At 44.5% G+C, this 14,027-nt stretch overlaps 1 protein-coding gene across 2 annotated transcripts in view; it reads left to right on the forward strand.

Moving 5' to 3' along the window:
* KIFAP3 (kinesin associated protein 3) overlaps positions 1–8,611 on the forward strand; it is a 69,536-nt gene extending 60,925 nt beyond the window's left edge. For both annotated transcript variants that reach the window (XM_057427356.1, XM_057427355.1), the window contains exon 20: positions 8,170–8,611. In XM_057427356.1, coding sequence (XP_057283339.1) covers positions 8,170–8,278 — 109 coding nt within the window. In that variant the 3' untranslated portion in view covers positions 8,279–8,611. The remainder of the gene's footprint in view (positions 1–8,169) is intronic.
* Positions 8,612–14,027: the final 5,416 nt, after the last annotated feature.

Below are 14,027 nucleotides of genomic sequence, written 5' to 3' on the forward strand. Positions count from 1 at the left end.
ATGCAACATATCAAATTAATTTCTTTTCCAAATAGTTAAAATTGCTTTCATTCTAAAATTTAACTCTCTGAATCTGTGCTTATCAGCTTCAGTCATTGAGCTATGATGACTGAACCACCCTCTTCTCTTCCTTTTGGAAAACTAGAAGGTTTGGAGTGTTTCAGCCTTCTAGTTAAACAGTTTATTTGCCTTCTGGGGTTTGATCTTTTTAAGCTTTTATTTTTTCCAAGACTCCCTGCCCAAACCCTGGCCTGGAAACATTTTATTTTTTTCTCATTTAATTGAAGTTTAAAATTTTGCATGATAATGCTGCTCCAAGGTATAGATCTGCAAGAAAATATTCCACATCTGTATCTGGCTTGTTCCCTAATATGTCAAGTGTTTGCCCTAAGAAAGCAAGCAGGAAGAGACATTGAGATTTACTTCCTTCTTGGTTTAAACTATAATCATTACTGATTTGGAGTAGATTTTGACAAGATTTCACTAGGGCCCTGTGTTGCTATGTATAAGTGGTTGAAATCTGGACAGTCATTTGTGGCGGTAAAAAACATTTAAGGTTTATTCATCAGTAATAACGCTCCAACTGCATTTGCTGTGTGCACTCTAGTAAGCACTGCAAATCCCCCAGTAATGTTAACTTTCAGAAAAGACTTTGAAAGCTTTTATTGGCTGCAGCTGTAAGTCAGAGTCAAAGCAGAACAGATTTTTTTGACTCTCCCTCCCTCCACCATCTGGATTATCATGCACATTGAGTTGCCTGGTTCTTGGTGCTGAGTGCAGTAACCTGTTGGCATGGCTTTTCTGGGCATTTGTACACAAGAGGGAACCTTTTTCCCCACTTGTTCTGATGTACGGAGCCAAGTTGCAGTGCTTGGACTTGAAGAGCTTGTATAAATATTTAAAAGGAATAATTCTCCAACTAAGAGCCCTTCAATGCAGGGCACTGGAAGCTTGTGTTTCTGCTTCAACTGCTTATCTCTGAGTACATTTTCACAGTGGCCCTGCTCTGTAACCTAGCAAAGGAAGCAAGAAACACTTCTTGTCTGGAAGGCTTGTGGAAGACGTGGGCCAGATCCTGAGCTGATATAGTCAGTGACCCCAGTCACCTCTATGAAGTTGACACTTTACAATCTTACTTACACGATCTGTACCCAACAGAATACTGACATTGCTGGAGCTCAGTGAAAGAGATGATTGAAACTTTCCCAAGCCAGACTTATTATAGTTTAAGATTAAAGCAATGTACTCCTCAGTTTATGGAGTTTACAGAACTAATTTGGACTGTGCAAGGAGAGTGGGGGAGGAAAGGACGCCTTTATTGCCTGCTTCTCGGGGCTTTTTTATTTGTTTTAGTTCATAATTTATTTTTAAGAAATGAATGTATCTAATCAGTGGATATGGCCATTTGTTGAGCCAACAGCAGAGGAGATGTTTCTGTCAGGCTTATAATGGAAAGTCACAACCCTTGGTTTCTGTTCCAACTCTGACAGTGCACTTGACCTTTAACAAATCCTGTACAGAATAGCTAAGAAACTCCGTGTTCGTGTGGCAGAGCTGTGAATGAAAGAATGCTCGTGAAATTATCCTGATGCCCCTCAAAGAAACAAGATGGCTCTGTGAAAAAACTTGAGTTGCTGTTTTGCCCACTGGCCATGTTCTGGATTGGTTGCTTTTCTAGGACATCAGAAAAGTTCTTTTTTTTCCCCTTTATGAGGGATGTTACAGAATAAGCAAAAGTCTTTTCTATCTATGTCAGTCTAATCTGAGTCTTCTCGGTACTGTATTTTGTCACTTGGCTGTCTTTTAATGTCTGGGGTGTTTTTTCTTTCAATACTCCAATGGGAAACTGAGGTCATGGAGAAAAGGAGCAACTTGTCCAGGATCGCACAGCAGGTAACTGACAGAGCAAGAAACTGAGCCCAAGTCCTAGGCTGCTTTTACAGAGCTTGGATGGCAAGCTCTACAGCTTTCAAGCAAGGCTCTTACTGAATTTGGCTAAGCAAGGTCATTTGCTTTTAGTTCAGTGCTTTCTTACTATGCAGTTGGGAAATACATATTTTATTATTTATTTTTTTTTAAAAGCTGCCTCCCCACCAGTGAATTTTGGCATGCTTATTGCTTGGCGCATAGCTGGAGCCTGAGAGATGACACAGTGCTCATTTCTCCACAATTGTCAGATTTGCATTTGTTTATAATTAAATGGCAGAAACGGCAGTATTGTGCTGAGATACAACTGGGCACCAAGTCCAGAGCCACTGGAAACTTTAAGTCATTAAGTGGACTAAAGAAAGCTGGATCACACGAAAGGAGAGACATCATATCCCTAAAAGCTGTATCATGCACAAGGGAGCTAAAGTATTATTGCACAGGTTCATTCTGAAATTCGCTATCTTTTGAGCAGATACAGTATTACTGCTTAAGGAATTTTAATATTCAGTACTAATGAAGAGAGGGACTTGGTATTTGATGCAGTGTGCACAGTCACAGTCCCTGCCACAAAACTCCCCTCCCAGTGGAGCTTGAGGGATAGAAAGCATGGGAAAAAGCTTCACAGATAGGCAAGAAAAAGTCAGGGCCATGAGAGACAAAATTTAAGAGACTTGTGGTTTGGAGTTTAACGTCATTACCAGTAGTGGGAGAATCTACAGTTACAGGACATTATATAAAGAAACAATGTTTTTTCTAAGGCTTCTCAGTGTATGCTGTTTCTCCATAACCCATGGTTTGTGCTTTTACTCTGAAGGACAGAAAATTTATGGTCGGTGAAGCAAAACCAGAGGTAGCTGGCATGCAGAAGTAAGTAGGATCATCTTCTCAATCACTCAACTCTAACCAAGGGAAAAGGCAACTAGCTTTATGCTACTTTCTGATGCTCTTCACTCTTTCATGCCTGGTGTAATGAAAATGGTATCTCATCCAGTGGTTAGCTGACAGCATCAGCAGAAAGGCTAATCCCTAATTGGGGGAGCAAGACTGCAACCTCTCCCCATCCCATATGGGATTATACTGCCCTGCAGTGCAGCTGTTATCTTAGACCTACAGTCTAGTACCTTTCATCAACACTTTGAAACAAACAAAAATATTGAGGGGAGAGAAGAAATACAGACTTGCTGCTGGCAAACTCCTCTGTCTCTTGTTGGCAAGTATTACAAACAGTAAACTCCATCTCAGTTGTACATCTCAGTTGTACAGGGTTATAATTCTGTGCTTGTCTCAAAATTAGAGACTGGTGTGCAATGTCTGTGGCTTAGGTACCTCCTTAGGCGAGAGTACAGCCTTCAGTATTCATCTTAACATAACTTGTTTTGTCTGTTACTTAAAGGAACCTGATACAGCATTACAGATTACAGGGGTTTATGGCATGTGAGTTTATAAGGCAGTAAGTGTAACTGTATGTTATCAATGGTGCCATCACATACAAGTAGATTCACAGAAGGGAAATATTAGGACTTTGAGGATGTGCTGCATGAAATTCTGAATGCCTGCCTGGGATGAGGTAGGCGATGTTTTGAGAGTGAAAATGGTGTATTTTAGAAACTGTAATGTAAGGTGTATAAAGGGAGAAGGTACAGAGAGTTGCTATGAACTGTACTGATGTCAGGCTTCTGAAGGATGCTCAGAAACCTCGTTCAAATCCTGTTCTCTGATACTGAGGAGGAGTTTTGCAAAGCTGCAGGTACGATCAATGGCAGCAAGAAGAGATGTCACTGGGGCTGCATATTAATGCCTGCAGTAAACTCTCTCAGCAGCTCATTTAACCATGTGGAGAACTTTGGGTGTAATTCCTTCAATTAGGACTTGGTTAGGGTTGCTGATGAGTTGAGAGCTGTAGGCAGTGTTTGCTCGCCTTGCCAAGGTCAGAGTACCTAGTCAATTAACAAATTTTATTACTTATTTTCCTAATAAAATTATAAAACTTGTATCCTCACTGAGTAGCTGGGAGCCTCAGATGAGGCTGACATAAGCCTTGTTGATGCAGAGTAAGGAAGGAGGATTGACAGGGATTTAGAACAGGTTCAGGATGAAAATGTAGCTGAAATTGTGGCTCTGTTGGAATCACTGTGTGTGTTTAGCTTGGATTTCATTTTCAGTGGGCAGTGATTTTGGGGTGCTTTAATTTTGGGTTGCCAACCATGAAACTGATGGGCAGAAAAGGATTATATTTTGTTCCTAAAGTGTAAGCTCATAAACTTTAACCTCTAAGGTGAAGACTTTTTCCAGGCCACCTTCATCAGCACAGGCAGTCATGGTCTTTTATACTACAGTCTATACTACAAATAATTCTTGCTATGCTGCTTCATGCCTCTCTTGTGAGTGTGCAGGCCTGTTTCTTGCTGGGATTGCTCAGAGATCCATACATCCTATGCAGGGATTTCCAGTTGAACTTCAGGGGATTACTTTTACCAAGAATTTCTCTGGTGACCCAGAACTTGCCTTTCTGAGGCTCTGCTTATGCTGGAGAAATTAGTGCCCATTTTAGAGCAACTTGTCAGCACCAGCACTAGTTAACCGTGTGAACACTAGTGTGGACAGGCTCAGGTGCCTATCGCATCAGGAAAACAGCCCTGCTCCATGGCTAGTCAGCACCCTGGTGCTAGTTACCCTAGTTCAGAATAAGCTCAAGAGCCTCCCTTCCTGTACTCTGCACTCATGAGCAGCAAAGATACCTGAATGGGAATCACAGCAGAGGGCTGCTGGCATAGTGTGTCCTGTCTGAGCCTGCCAAGTTTTCCAGACATACCACAAAGCCTATCTAGTCTCTGAGGCTCTGAGTGCAGGAGGGAGTTAAGGAAAGGAAGCATTTTGTGGACGTAGTGGAATGCTGGCTGGCATTTCCTGCTTTGAGGGGAGCACTGTTGGTCCTTACATGTTAAATTATGTCAGGGCACCTTGGATCCTAGATGGGTATATTAATTTGGATGTTATGAATCGGAGTAGGTATCAATAAGTAAAGCTGTTAAGAAATCTCTCCTCTCATGCAGATCAGGAATATTTTCCTCTTCGGCATGTGTTCTTCAGCTCCCCAGCAGTACAAGCAAATTGGAAAGTTCAGCTGTCATTTGGAGAAGGTCATAGATCACGCTAGCAGCCTGAGTAATCCAAGAGGTTTTAAGTATCCTAGCATTTAGTTTAAAGTGAAATTTGCTCTGACAGGGGCTGGCAGACCAATAGGAAAAAGAAATATTTGTGCGTGGAGAAGTGCTTGTGTAGAGACCTCAAGTATAACTGATGGCTAGAAGTGATTTCAGTCTAAAAAAAACAAATCATTAAGAGAGTGCATAGGGGTAAAATACACAGTTCATATTTTAAAGGGTCTCAAAATGAACCAGCAACTGGGGTTAGCAGTACGTAGTAATTAGCTGTACTGTTCCCTGTTTAACTCCATCAGCCCCAGGCATGGTGGTAGACTTTGCACAAGAAAACAGTCGTGCTTTGACGGTGTGGATAGCGAGCACCAATTTCAGTGCGCACATGTGTGCCATTTTGAGTCAGAGCTGCCTTAAATAACTTGCAGATTAAGGCAATGGCACAAACCATTTTTCTCAGGAGTTTGCGTGGTGGTGCATGATCTGTATCTGTTACGCAGCTATCGGGATCACATATGCTTCTGCTAGGTACCTGCTGGAACAGGGCTGACTAATAGGGAGAAAAAATACCAATTTGGGGATGAGTATTGTTATCTCGGTGGCATAATTACATGTCCCTAACTTTTCGGCAAAGACAGACTGACACTTGCTCTGCAGAGCATCAACTTTCCCTGTAGATGAGGTATAATAAATAAGGCCAACTTTTTCCTAGGAGTAGGTTTCAAAGTTGGTTGCTGGTGTAAATTGAAAAACACGTGGCACAAGTCATGATCTTGGGCAGTCATTACCCAACAAGTGTTTACAGCTGAGAAACTACCATCTTTCCTGGCTATACCCTTCTGCTGTTCTTGGCAAATGTGGCAAGGATTCATCAGGACTTGGTTTTTAAACTGGTCTCCACCTCTGAGAGTCATGCTTGCAGAGTCACTGCCCTTGGCCTGCCAGCCACACCAGTACGCCAGACTTCAGTCTCCAGACATGTTTGCTGTTGTGTTGCCGTACCCCTCAGTTACCTCCTGGGTTCAATAGCCTTTCCTTCAGCTAAGAAGGGAAGCCTCATGCACAAGTAATCAAATAGGCAAAGCTGGTATATTTCAAGAGCACTAACATGTAAAAATGAAGCCAGTATTTTTTTTTAAGCATGGAGAAGCCTTCATTTGCTTCACAGAAATACTTAGATAGAAAAGAGCAGTGATTTGATCAAGGTGTTCTAATGTGACTTTTCTGTTCCTTTTTATTTTTCTTAACTGTCTAAAGTAGTTATCAGCTGATTCATCTCTTCCAGTTTTCTTCAGGACACTAACATATGTCTGAACCATTTGGAAATAACTGATACTCCTCAAAGTTTAAACTCTGGGGATCTTGACCTAATTACTTACACATTTATTAAAAAAAATATAAAAAAACCTGAGAATGTGATTGAAACCATATTTTCCCTGCTCTTGTTATCAATTTAAATACATTTAAAAGTTCTTTGAATAAGGATTACTAAACTGGAAGTAGCTGAAGAGCTCTGCCTGTAGTAATAGAGGCCCACTGCCACCTTGTGGTTCAGCTTCGTTATTACACCTCGACCATACGTTCACAAGGCTTTCCGTCACTGCATGGTACTGGCTCCACGGCTACTTGCTTCTCTTGGCCGTGCTGAAGGGACTGATCAGACGGATGGTTCCGTGTATGAGTTACGGGACAGGGGCATTGCCAGTTCGAGTACAGACAGACGTGGAAATAGCAAAGCACTTTGCCTGCTGTATTTCTCAAGATATCTTCAGGTGAAATGGAATGATTTTTTTTTTCCTGCAGTTTGGCTTATGACTGTCTTTTTCCTCTCAGAGGACACCTCTTTGCCTCAGAACTTCCACCTTCATGTGATTATCAGAATATCCCATGAGTGAACTAGTTTCCTGAGAAAACAAGTACCAAAGACCCTTTTCTAGGACCTCATGGAAGCACAATCCGAGGAAAGTGTTTTTGCAAGGACAGAGTGATGGGACACGGTCTCCCACCACTTCAGCTGAGCCCTTTCAGTGCAACCAATTCAGGAGTGCCAGCTTTTTGCTGAGCCAGGGCCTGGGGCCCACCCATTGTACATCTTCTGGATGGGTCATTCTTTCCCAGCCCTGACTCTTGCATAACCCATGTTCCATATGTATAATTGGCAGTAATGAGGTTCAGCTTTTCCCCACTCCAAAAGCACTCTGGTTCTTTGTGTTCTGACAGTCTTCAGAGGGGAAGTTCAGCTCCTTTCAATGCATCCTTAGTCAGGCAATAAATCAGAATCCATTTGTCCTACTGAAGTGGAAGTTAAGCAGTGACATAACTATAAATAGGCAATAATCCAGTATCTTAGGCGGTGTTCCTTCTTCCTCTGCCTCCTGCATGAGTTATTGTTGAGTATGAATATGTGCCACTTTTCCCTATGCAGTTTTTGCGCTTGAGTGTCTGATTCATTGCTGTGGGTGTAAGGGATGCTGTTCTACATGAAAAATTAAATTTGTCTCATTAGTATATATCCTTTCAGTATATGATGAATTCTTTCTGCCAGGCTGTTAACCTTGTATCTCACCAGAAACAGTGTCCTTTACTCAAGTATGTTGATGTGCCAGATATTCTCACTTTTTTATTTCTAGCAGGTTATTTTCCCAGGGGCTTCAGAAATGTACTGAAGGAAGGAAATCACATAATTCAGATGTATGTACTCTGTAGGGCTGGGCCATCAGTGGGCTGTGCAAGAAGCACGCTTGAAGCCTTTCCTGAAACACAGGTTAACTTTAATGTGCAGAGATACTGAGTCGCAGAAGTGCCTTGCCAGTAAATCCATAAAGGATAGCATATTTCTGTCTTTCTGGGACTTCTGTTTGACCTGAAAGCCTGTACTTGATAAGGGTTGTGCTGATTTATCTGCAGCATTTCTTTATCCATCAAGGGAAGAAGGGAGAGAGCAGTGCTGGCTAGAAGGAAAATACAGCTTGCAAAGTTGCCTCACTAAATTCTCTCTCTAGCAGGAAGAGTTGGAGCCACCAATGCTAGCACACCTTCCTCACCCTACAAAACCCTACATTCTCTCTCTACTCTTTCGTAGCATTGGAGTTGATGGGTTTGGTCAACCACCAGGAGTTCCTGGCCGCCCAGCGACTGCCTATGGATACCGCCCAGATGAACCTTACTACTACAGCTACGGAGCACGATAAACCAGACCACTCTGCACGCCAGGATGCTGTCGTCTGCCCTGGAAGAATGTGTGTGTGGCTGGCAGATCTATCCCTTGGTAATGCATGATTGTACCATGATGGGTCCATTGTTATGTATCCTTTGGCATGTGTAGCTCCAAACAAAGCTAGCCTTTCTCAGTCCAGTGTTCCAGTGAGTGTTTATTCCTTGGTTGCTCTTAGTTATATTTTTTGTACAGTATTTGCTCTGTGACTTGAAAGCAAGAATTGGAAAGCTGCTGGATCGGAAAGTGTCACATTATGTATATTAAGCTACTAATTTAATTTCTATTAAATACAAAACCTATGTGGCCAGCAGCTGTGAATGTGTTTCTAACCAATGTTTCATTTGTTTGACAAGACATTTAAGAAGAATGCTTCATGTGAAGTGTGTTTAACATAGACTGTTTCCTGCTAACACTTCAGTAACAGGAATACTGTTAAACCCCAGCATCTCCTGGCACTGCTCTAACACAAGGTTACCAAAGTCCAGTCCTGGGTCTGAAGCTTTAATAATGGAAAGATGGCACAGATTCACTCTCCTGGAGCTTCAAACACAATCAAGTTTCAGTGCTTGAAAGCACTTAAAATTAGAAACCACACTACAACAGAATACCTTTACCATAGTGTTTAAATAGACTTTTGTGGGCTGAGGGAAGACAGCCACATCCTGAGGACTAGCAAGAGAAGAAATCCCATTAACATGGTTCAGAATTCAGATGCAGAGCCTTCCCCCCTCTTCCCCATCCTAAAATGCAAAGGCATCCTGCCCTGCTTGTTTGCAGACTATTAGTCTTATGCTTTGAACATACCTTTGAAAACCTTGCTTTATCTGTCAGAAGTGTGCAGGTACTTTTATATGCACTGTTACTCACTACGTGTCATGGTGCTTGGCTGGAAATGATTCTAATTAGCCATGGCATTTCTTACCAGTTTTCAGCCTCCTCTCCACGCTGGCTTCATGTCCACGGCTTCACATCCTGGAGGTAGGTGGAAGAACAGTATTGCTGAGATTAACTAGCGTTTTAAAAATAATTTTCGATTTTTAACTGATTTTTATGCCATTTCTTGGAAAACATAAGATCTTGCTAAAAACACCACACGAAACTTGAATTAAACTACTGGGTTTCCAGTGTTGTACCTTTCTAGATTCTTTCCATTGATCTGATCCCACACTTTTATCTGCCCAGCAGTTGTGCCGCGTTTGCTCAGAAGCTTTCAGATATTTTTATATTTATAGCTGAGAGGAATTACCTGAACTGCACAGTCACACACAGGCTTTTCTTCTGAGACTGGCACTCGCTCGTCAGGCTTTTCCAGAAGATTAGTGTGAAGTTATTTAAAGCAGTTGCCCTTCTCATGGAATGTGTTTTGGGGAAAAAAAAAATGAAGTAGGTCCTTGGAGTATATGCAAACTATCAATGAAACTGAAGGAGCCTTTAATTGGAAACTTCAGGTTAACGAGGAACTACAGTTGAGCTTCAGCAAATGGGTGCGGGTCTGTAATTGTAATACAGTTGTGACCATGCTGAGAATAAATGGCAGTGGAAAATCTCTGGCTGCATTTTTAGTATTCAAAGTTAGGAGTTTATGAGAAAAGAATAAAAGATCGAGTATTTGTAGCTTTGCCTGGCAGCAGCTAAAAGAAGAACATCATTTATCTGCAAGCAGAGCTTGGTAAAAATTACTCAGCACTTAGTAGCCTGAGGATAGAGCCTGCTAGCCAAGATGAAAACCAGCTGTGCCACTATACTCTCTAAGGCAGGAGAGAGGCTGATTTTCCCTTTAATTACAGTTCCTGAGCCAGAAAGGGGGGGAAAGATAGGAACATGTAGACTTTTCAATCTATATCACATTTCCTGCGGGTGCCAGAGGGAGACTGGAGTGTCTGACCTGTAGGGTAACTCTTTAATTATCTGTATTTATGGATTCAGTCCCCACGTACTGTATCCTGCATAATATGGGGCAGGGAGGGATCTGCTTGCTTTTAGCAACTTCTACAACTCCTGTCCTTTCCTCCTTTTCCTCATTTCCCTGACTTTGTGTAGCTCCTCTTCTTTCCTGCAGCAGCAATCCCAAACCATCCCATGAGTATCCTCTTTCCCAGTCTGCTACTAATTCATTAATGAGTTTGGTTAGGCAGGTGTTTGGGACATAATTAGGCTGTAAAGTTAATAGCACAATGAAATAAGCATAGGCTGAGACGTTTGTATGTCTGTTAGCTATTATTGAGGCTTTCTGCAGATGTACAGTATAATTTCAGTGAGCAATATACTTAATGCAGCGCCCAAGATCTTGTTTTAAATTAGCATTTGAACCACACAAGTATTTAGGAGCTTACTAGGGCAACAGAGGGTGGGGAAAAGCAAAAGTAAACAAATATCCTTGGCCTGGATTGCTTACGAAGGACCTGACTCAGTGTTTTAAGTATCATGTATGCCTGGAGCTGTCTGGTAACAGTTTAACATGTGTATTTCATTCCAAAGTAATACTGCCATGATTTTGTTTAATTTAATCCACTCTGGATTAAATGAAACAGGAACAAGATGTATCTTCTTTTGGAGTAAGCAGGACAAGCTCTGTTTACATACAAGAAATTTCAAGCCTCTCTGGCAGGTTCCTTAATGGAAATCCTGTAATGCACCACTGGTGAGCTCAGCCATCCAATCTGTATGGGAGAAGGCTGAGAATAGATACAACTGTCATTCCTTCCCTGGCCATCCTCAAGCAAAAGAAAATACAATGAAGCTGATTTACTAGTGCAACTTACTCTGCAGCTGCAGCCCTTAAAAATTATCCTGATCTGGTCATTTTTTCTTTATGAGGTTAAGGAGAGAGCTCTGAGACACCAAGAGAGGTACTGGGGTTGCTGCGTGGGCAGCGGAAGACAGTGCTGCACTGCATGTAGTGCACAGGTAGATGGTGACATTTGCAACCAGTCTAGAAACTCACTTGAATGAGAACATGGACTTTTCTGGAGTTGGTATGTTGGGGTCTCTGCCTCCTAAAAAGAGAAACCTACTTCTGTTTATTAAGAAATTGAGTGCTTGAGAGCAGCAAAAGGTGACTATAGTGTAACTAACATGATTACAACAGGAGGACATAATTGGGGGAGCCATTGATGGCAGCTCAGGTCAGTGCTGGGAGCCACCCCAGCCCTCTCTTCCCTCTACCTTTTCCAAAGGCCCTATGGCCTGCAAGAGGAAGCACTAGGGGACATTTCTACAGCGCAGAGTGCAACTGCACCAGAGCCTGCTGTTTAGTGCTCCCCAGCTCTCCTTCTAGACCTTACAGGCTCTGTTCCGTAGATGTGCTTCTTGCTCACAGTTATGAAGCTGTGTGTCTCTCCACTTCGCCAATCTTTTCTTGGTCAGTTGACTTAAGTCCAGTTACAGACCTAATAAGGCACGTGCTAAGAGGTCTGTAATCTTGCTAGTTCCCTGTCTACTATTTCTTCTGCCTTTGAAAAGAAGACAGGTTCGTGCCTACCTCTCTGGGAGAGCCTACCTTGGCTGTTCTTGGGAAAGGCAAACTGCAAAGCTTGCAGGACAGAAGCCCAGCTCATGTGTCTGTACAGAGCCTGCCCTGAGCAGTGTGCAGCCTCAGCACCTCTTCAGTTTGTGTGAAACAATAGACTCTCACAGTAAAAGCACATAAAGGGAGGGAGTGTGTCTCCACAGAGGCAGTCCAGCAATTCAAATACACTATAAATGATGCAGAGCAGCCAAAGTTTGTTTTTTCCCCACCAAGAGCCCCATGAATTACACCACAGCCTAAGGCTGGAGCTAAGTGCTGTGAGTAGAAATCAGTTCTTGCTGGTTTTACCTGCAGTTCTTCAGGTCTCTCAGGCTCCAGCCATGCACACACGGAGGACATACAAACTCACCCTTAGGCTCTTGAATAAACCGGTGATGAATTTTCACAGTTTCCTGTTTTGCACATTGAGGCCATGTTTTATTTGCCATGACTATCCCATTTGGGCTGAAGGCTTCAGATCTTTCCTACCTTTGAAAGAGGGAGGTGGTACATCTGAACTTCATTTTCGTTTCTGTTCCTGTATGCATTATGTTACCCCATGCTATGTGACATACTTTGCCTCGCACACTGTGTATAACTTGTTACACTTCCCTGCATCCTTCTTCTCCTCCCATCATCTCTCTGCTTTGTTTGAAAAGATCCACATCGTCCAGCTGCTAATACACCCCTCTGCCAGGGGAGTGGACTCCTCGCATTCTGCCCCTCTGTTGACCTGGACATGCCAGCTTACAGACCACCCAGTGCAGTCGGAAAAGAAAGCCTTCCTCTTCCCTTGCCTAAACACACAATGAAGCTCAGCGAAATGGGGTTTGGATCTGAGGGGATCCCTTCTACTGTCCAGATACCTGTGGCTTTGTTGTGCTGAACGGACTCCAGCATAAACAAGCCACTGGCACTGGCCATCAGACCTCTGTCTCTGGGAATATCTGCACTGTTCATGTTCTGAGCACATAACGAAGGCTTCACTAGTAATGGGAGGGGGGAGTATATTGCTAAAGAATGCAGTCTGCAAAGTTCATGCCAGACTTGAGAGCACAAAACTTAATGCAGGCTGAACTGGTGGGGTTGAGTTACTAAAGAACACCGAGGCATTAGCACAGCTTAGACCACCTTTGCTCAACACACTGCCATTGCCATTAAATCTTTGTCTAGACGTGACCATGGGATTGGGGTGTGCTGCCGGGCTCTCAGCGTTGGGTTCACAAGGATTGAGCAAACCACATCCTAACATCCTGGCGCTGCATGAAACTGGAATAACACCGGCGACATGAAAATAGTGTGTGAAAAGCCCAGACCTCCCACTGCACTATAGTAACTCCTTTCAACGTTCCTTGTGCCGTCCAAAATACTCACATGAAATTTCTCCCCGGAGTCACTTTACTCTGCAGCAAAGCGAGCAATTAGTTTTAACGGCGTTAAATACATCTCCTTATGATGCACGAGTTCCACCACCAAAGCAAGCGCTCGGGGGGTGTCAGGGCAGACCACCTGCCTCGTACGCAGGGCTCGCGCCCCGCCTGCCCTTTGTTCAGCCTGCCCGGGAGCGCGGTGTGGGGCCGAGCAGGGGGCTGCGGAAGGAAATTAGCGCGGTGGAGGCAGCCGGCGACAAGGAGCCCGCTCCGTGTTCGAGCGAGGGATACCCCATTGCCCAGGTGCCCCATACCCGTAAACCAGGCGGCACAGCCCGGCCGGCGGCGGGTCCGCCTTGCCCTCCGCGCCCGCGGCACGGAGCGGCGGAAATGGCGAACGGGGGATGGCTGGGAGAGCCGCGGGGCTGCGCACAACGCAGGCCGGGCACGGTTCTGAGGCCTGGGGGGTATGGGGTCAGCCCGGTGCGGGGCGGCTGCCGGGACCTCACTGCCGCGGGGGACCAGGGGCAGCCCAAGGGCAGACGCGCCCATAACCAAAATGGCCGCTGCCCCTTCACGGGCCGCGCCCTCACGCAACATTGTCTGACGCCCGCTTCGCCCCGCCCACTCTGCCCATCCTCCCGCCGCCAGGGGGCGCGCAAGGCAGGTGGCGGCGCTCCGCCCGCCCTGTTCTACGGCGCGGCGCTGCCGGAAGCGCGGCTCGGTGGCTGCCGTGTGAGGGAGGCCGCGGTCGGCGGGGCCGAGGCGGCACTGCCCGGGCCGGCGGGGAGCAGGTGGGGAGGGGCGCGGGCAGCGGCAGGTGCTGGCGGGAGGGGGAGGGGCAG

The sequence above is a fragment of the Pezoporus wallicus genome, unplaced genomic scaffold, assembly GCF_028554395.1.
Source record: "Pezoporus wallicus isolate ANWC-B61680 ecotype Strahan unplaced genomic scaffold, APGP_CSIRO_Pwel_v1 scaffold_7107, whole genome shotgun sequence".
In the NCBI taxonomy this organism is placed as follows: domain Eukaryota; kingdom Metazoa; phylum Chordata; class Aves; order Psittaciformes; family Psittacidae; genus Pezoporus; species Pezoporus wallicus.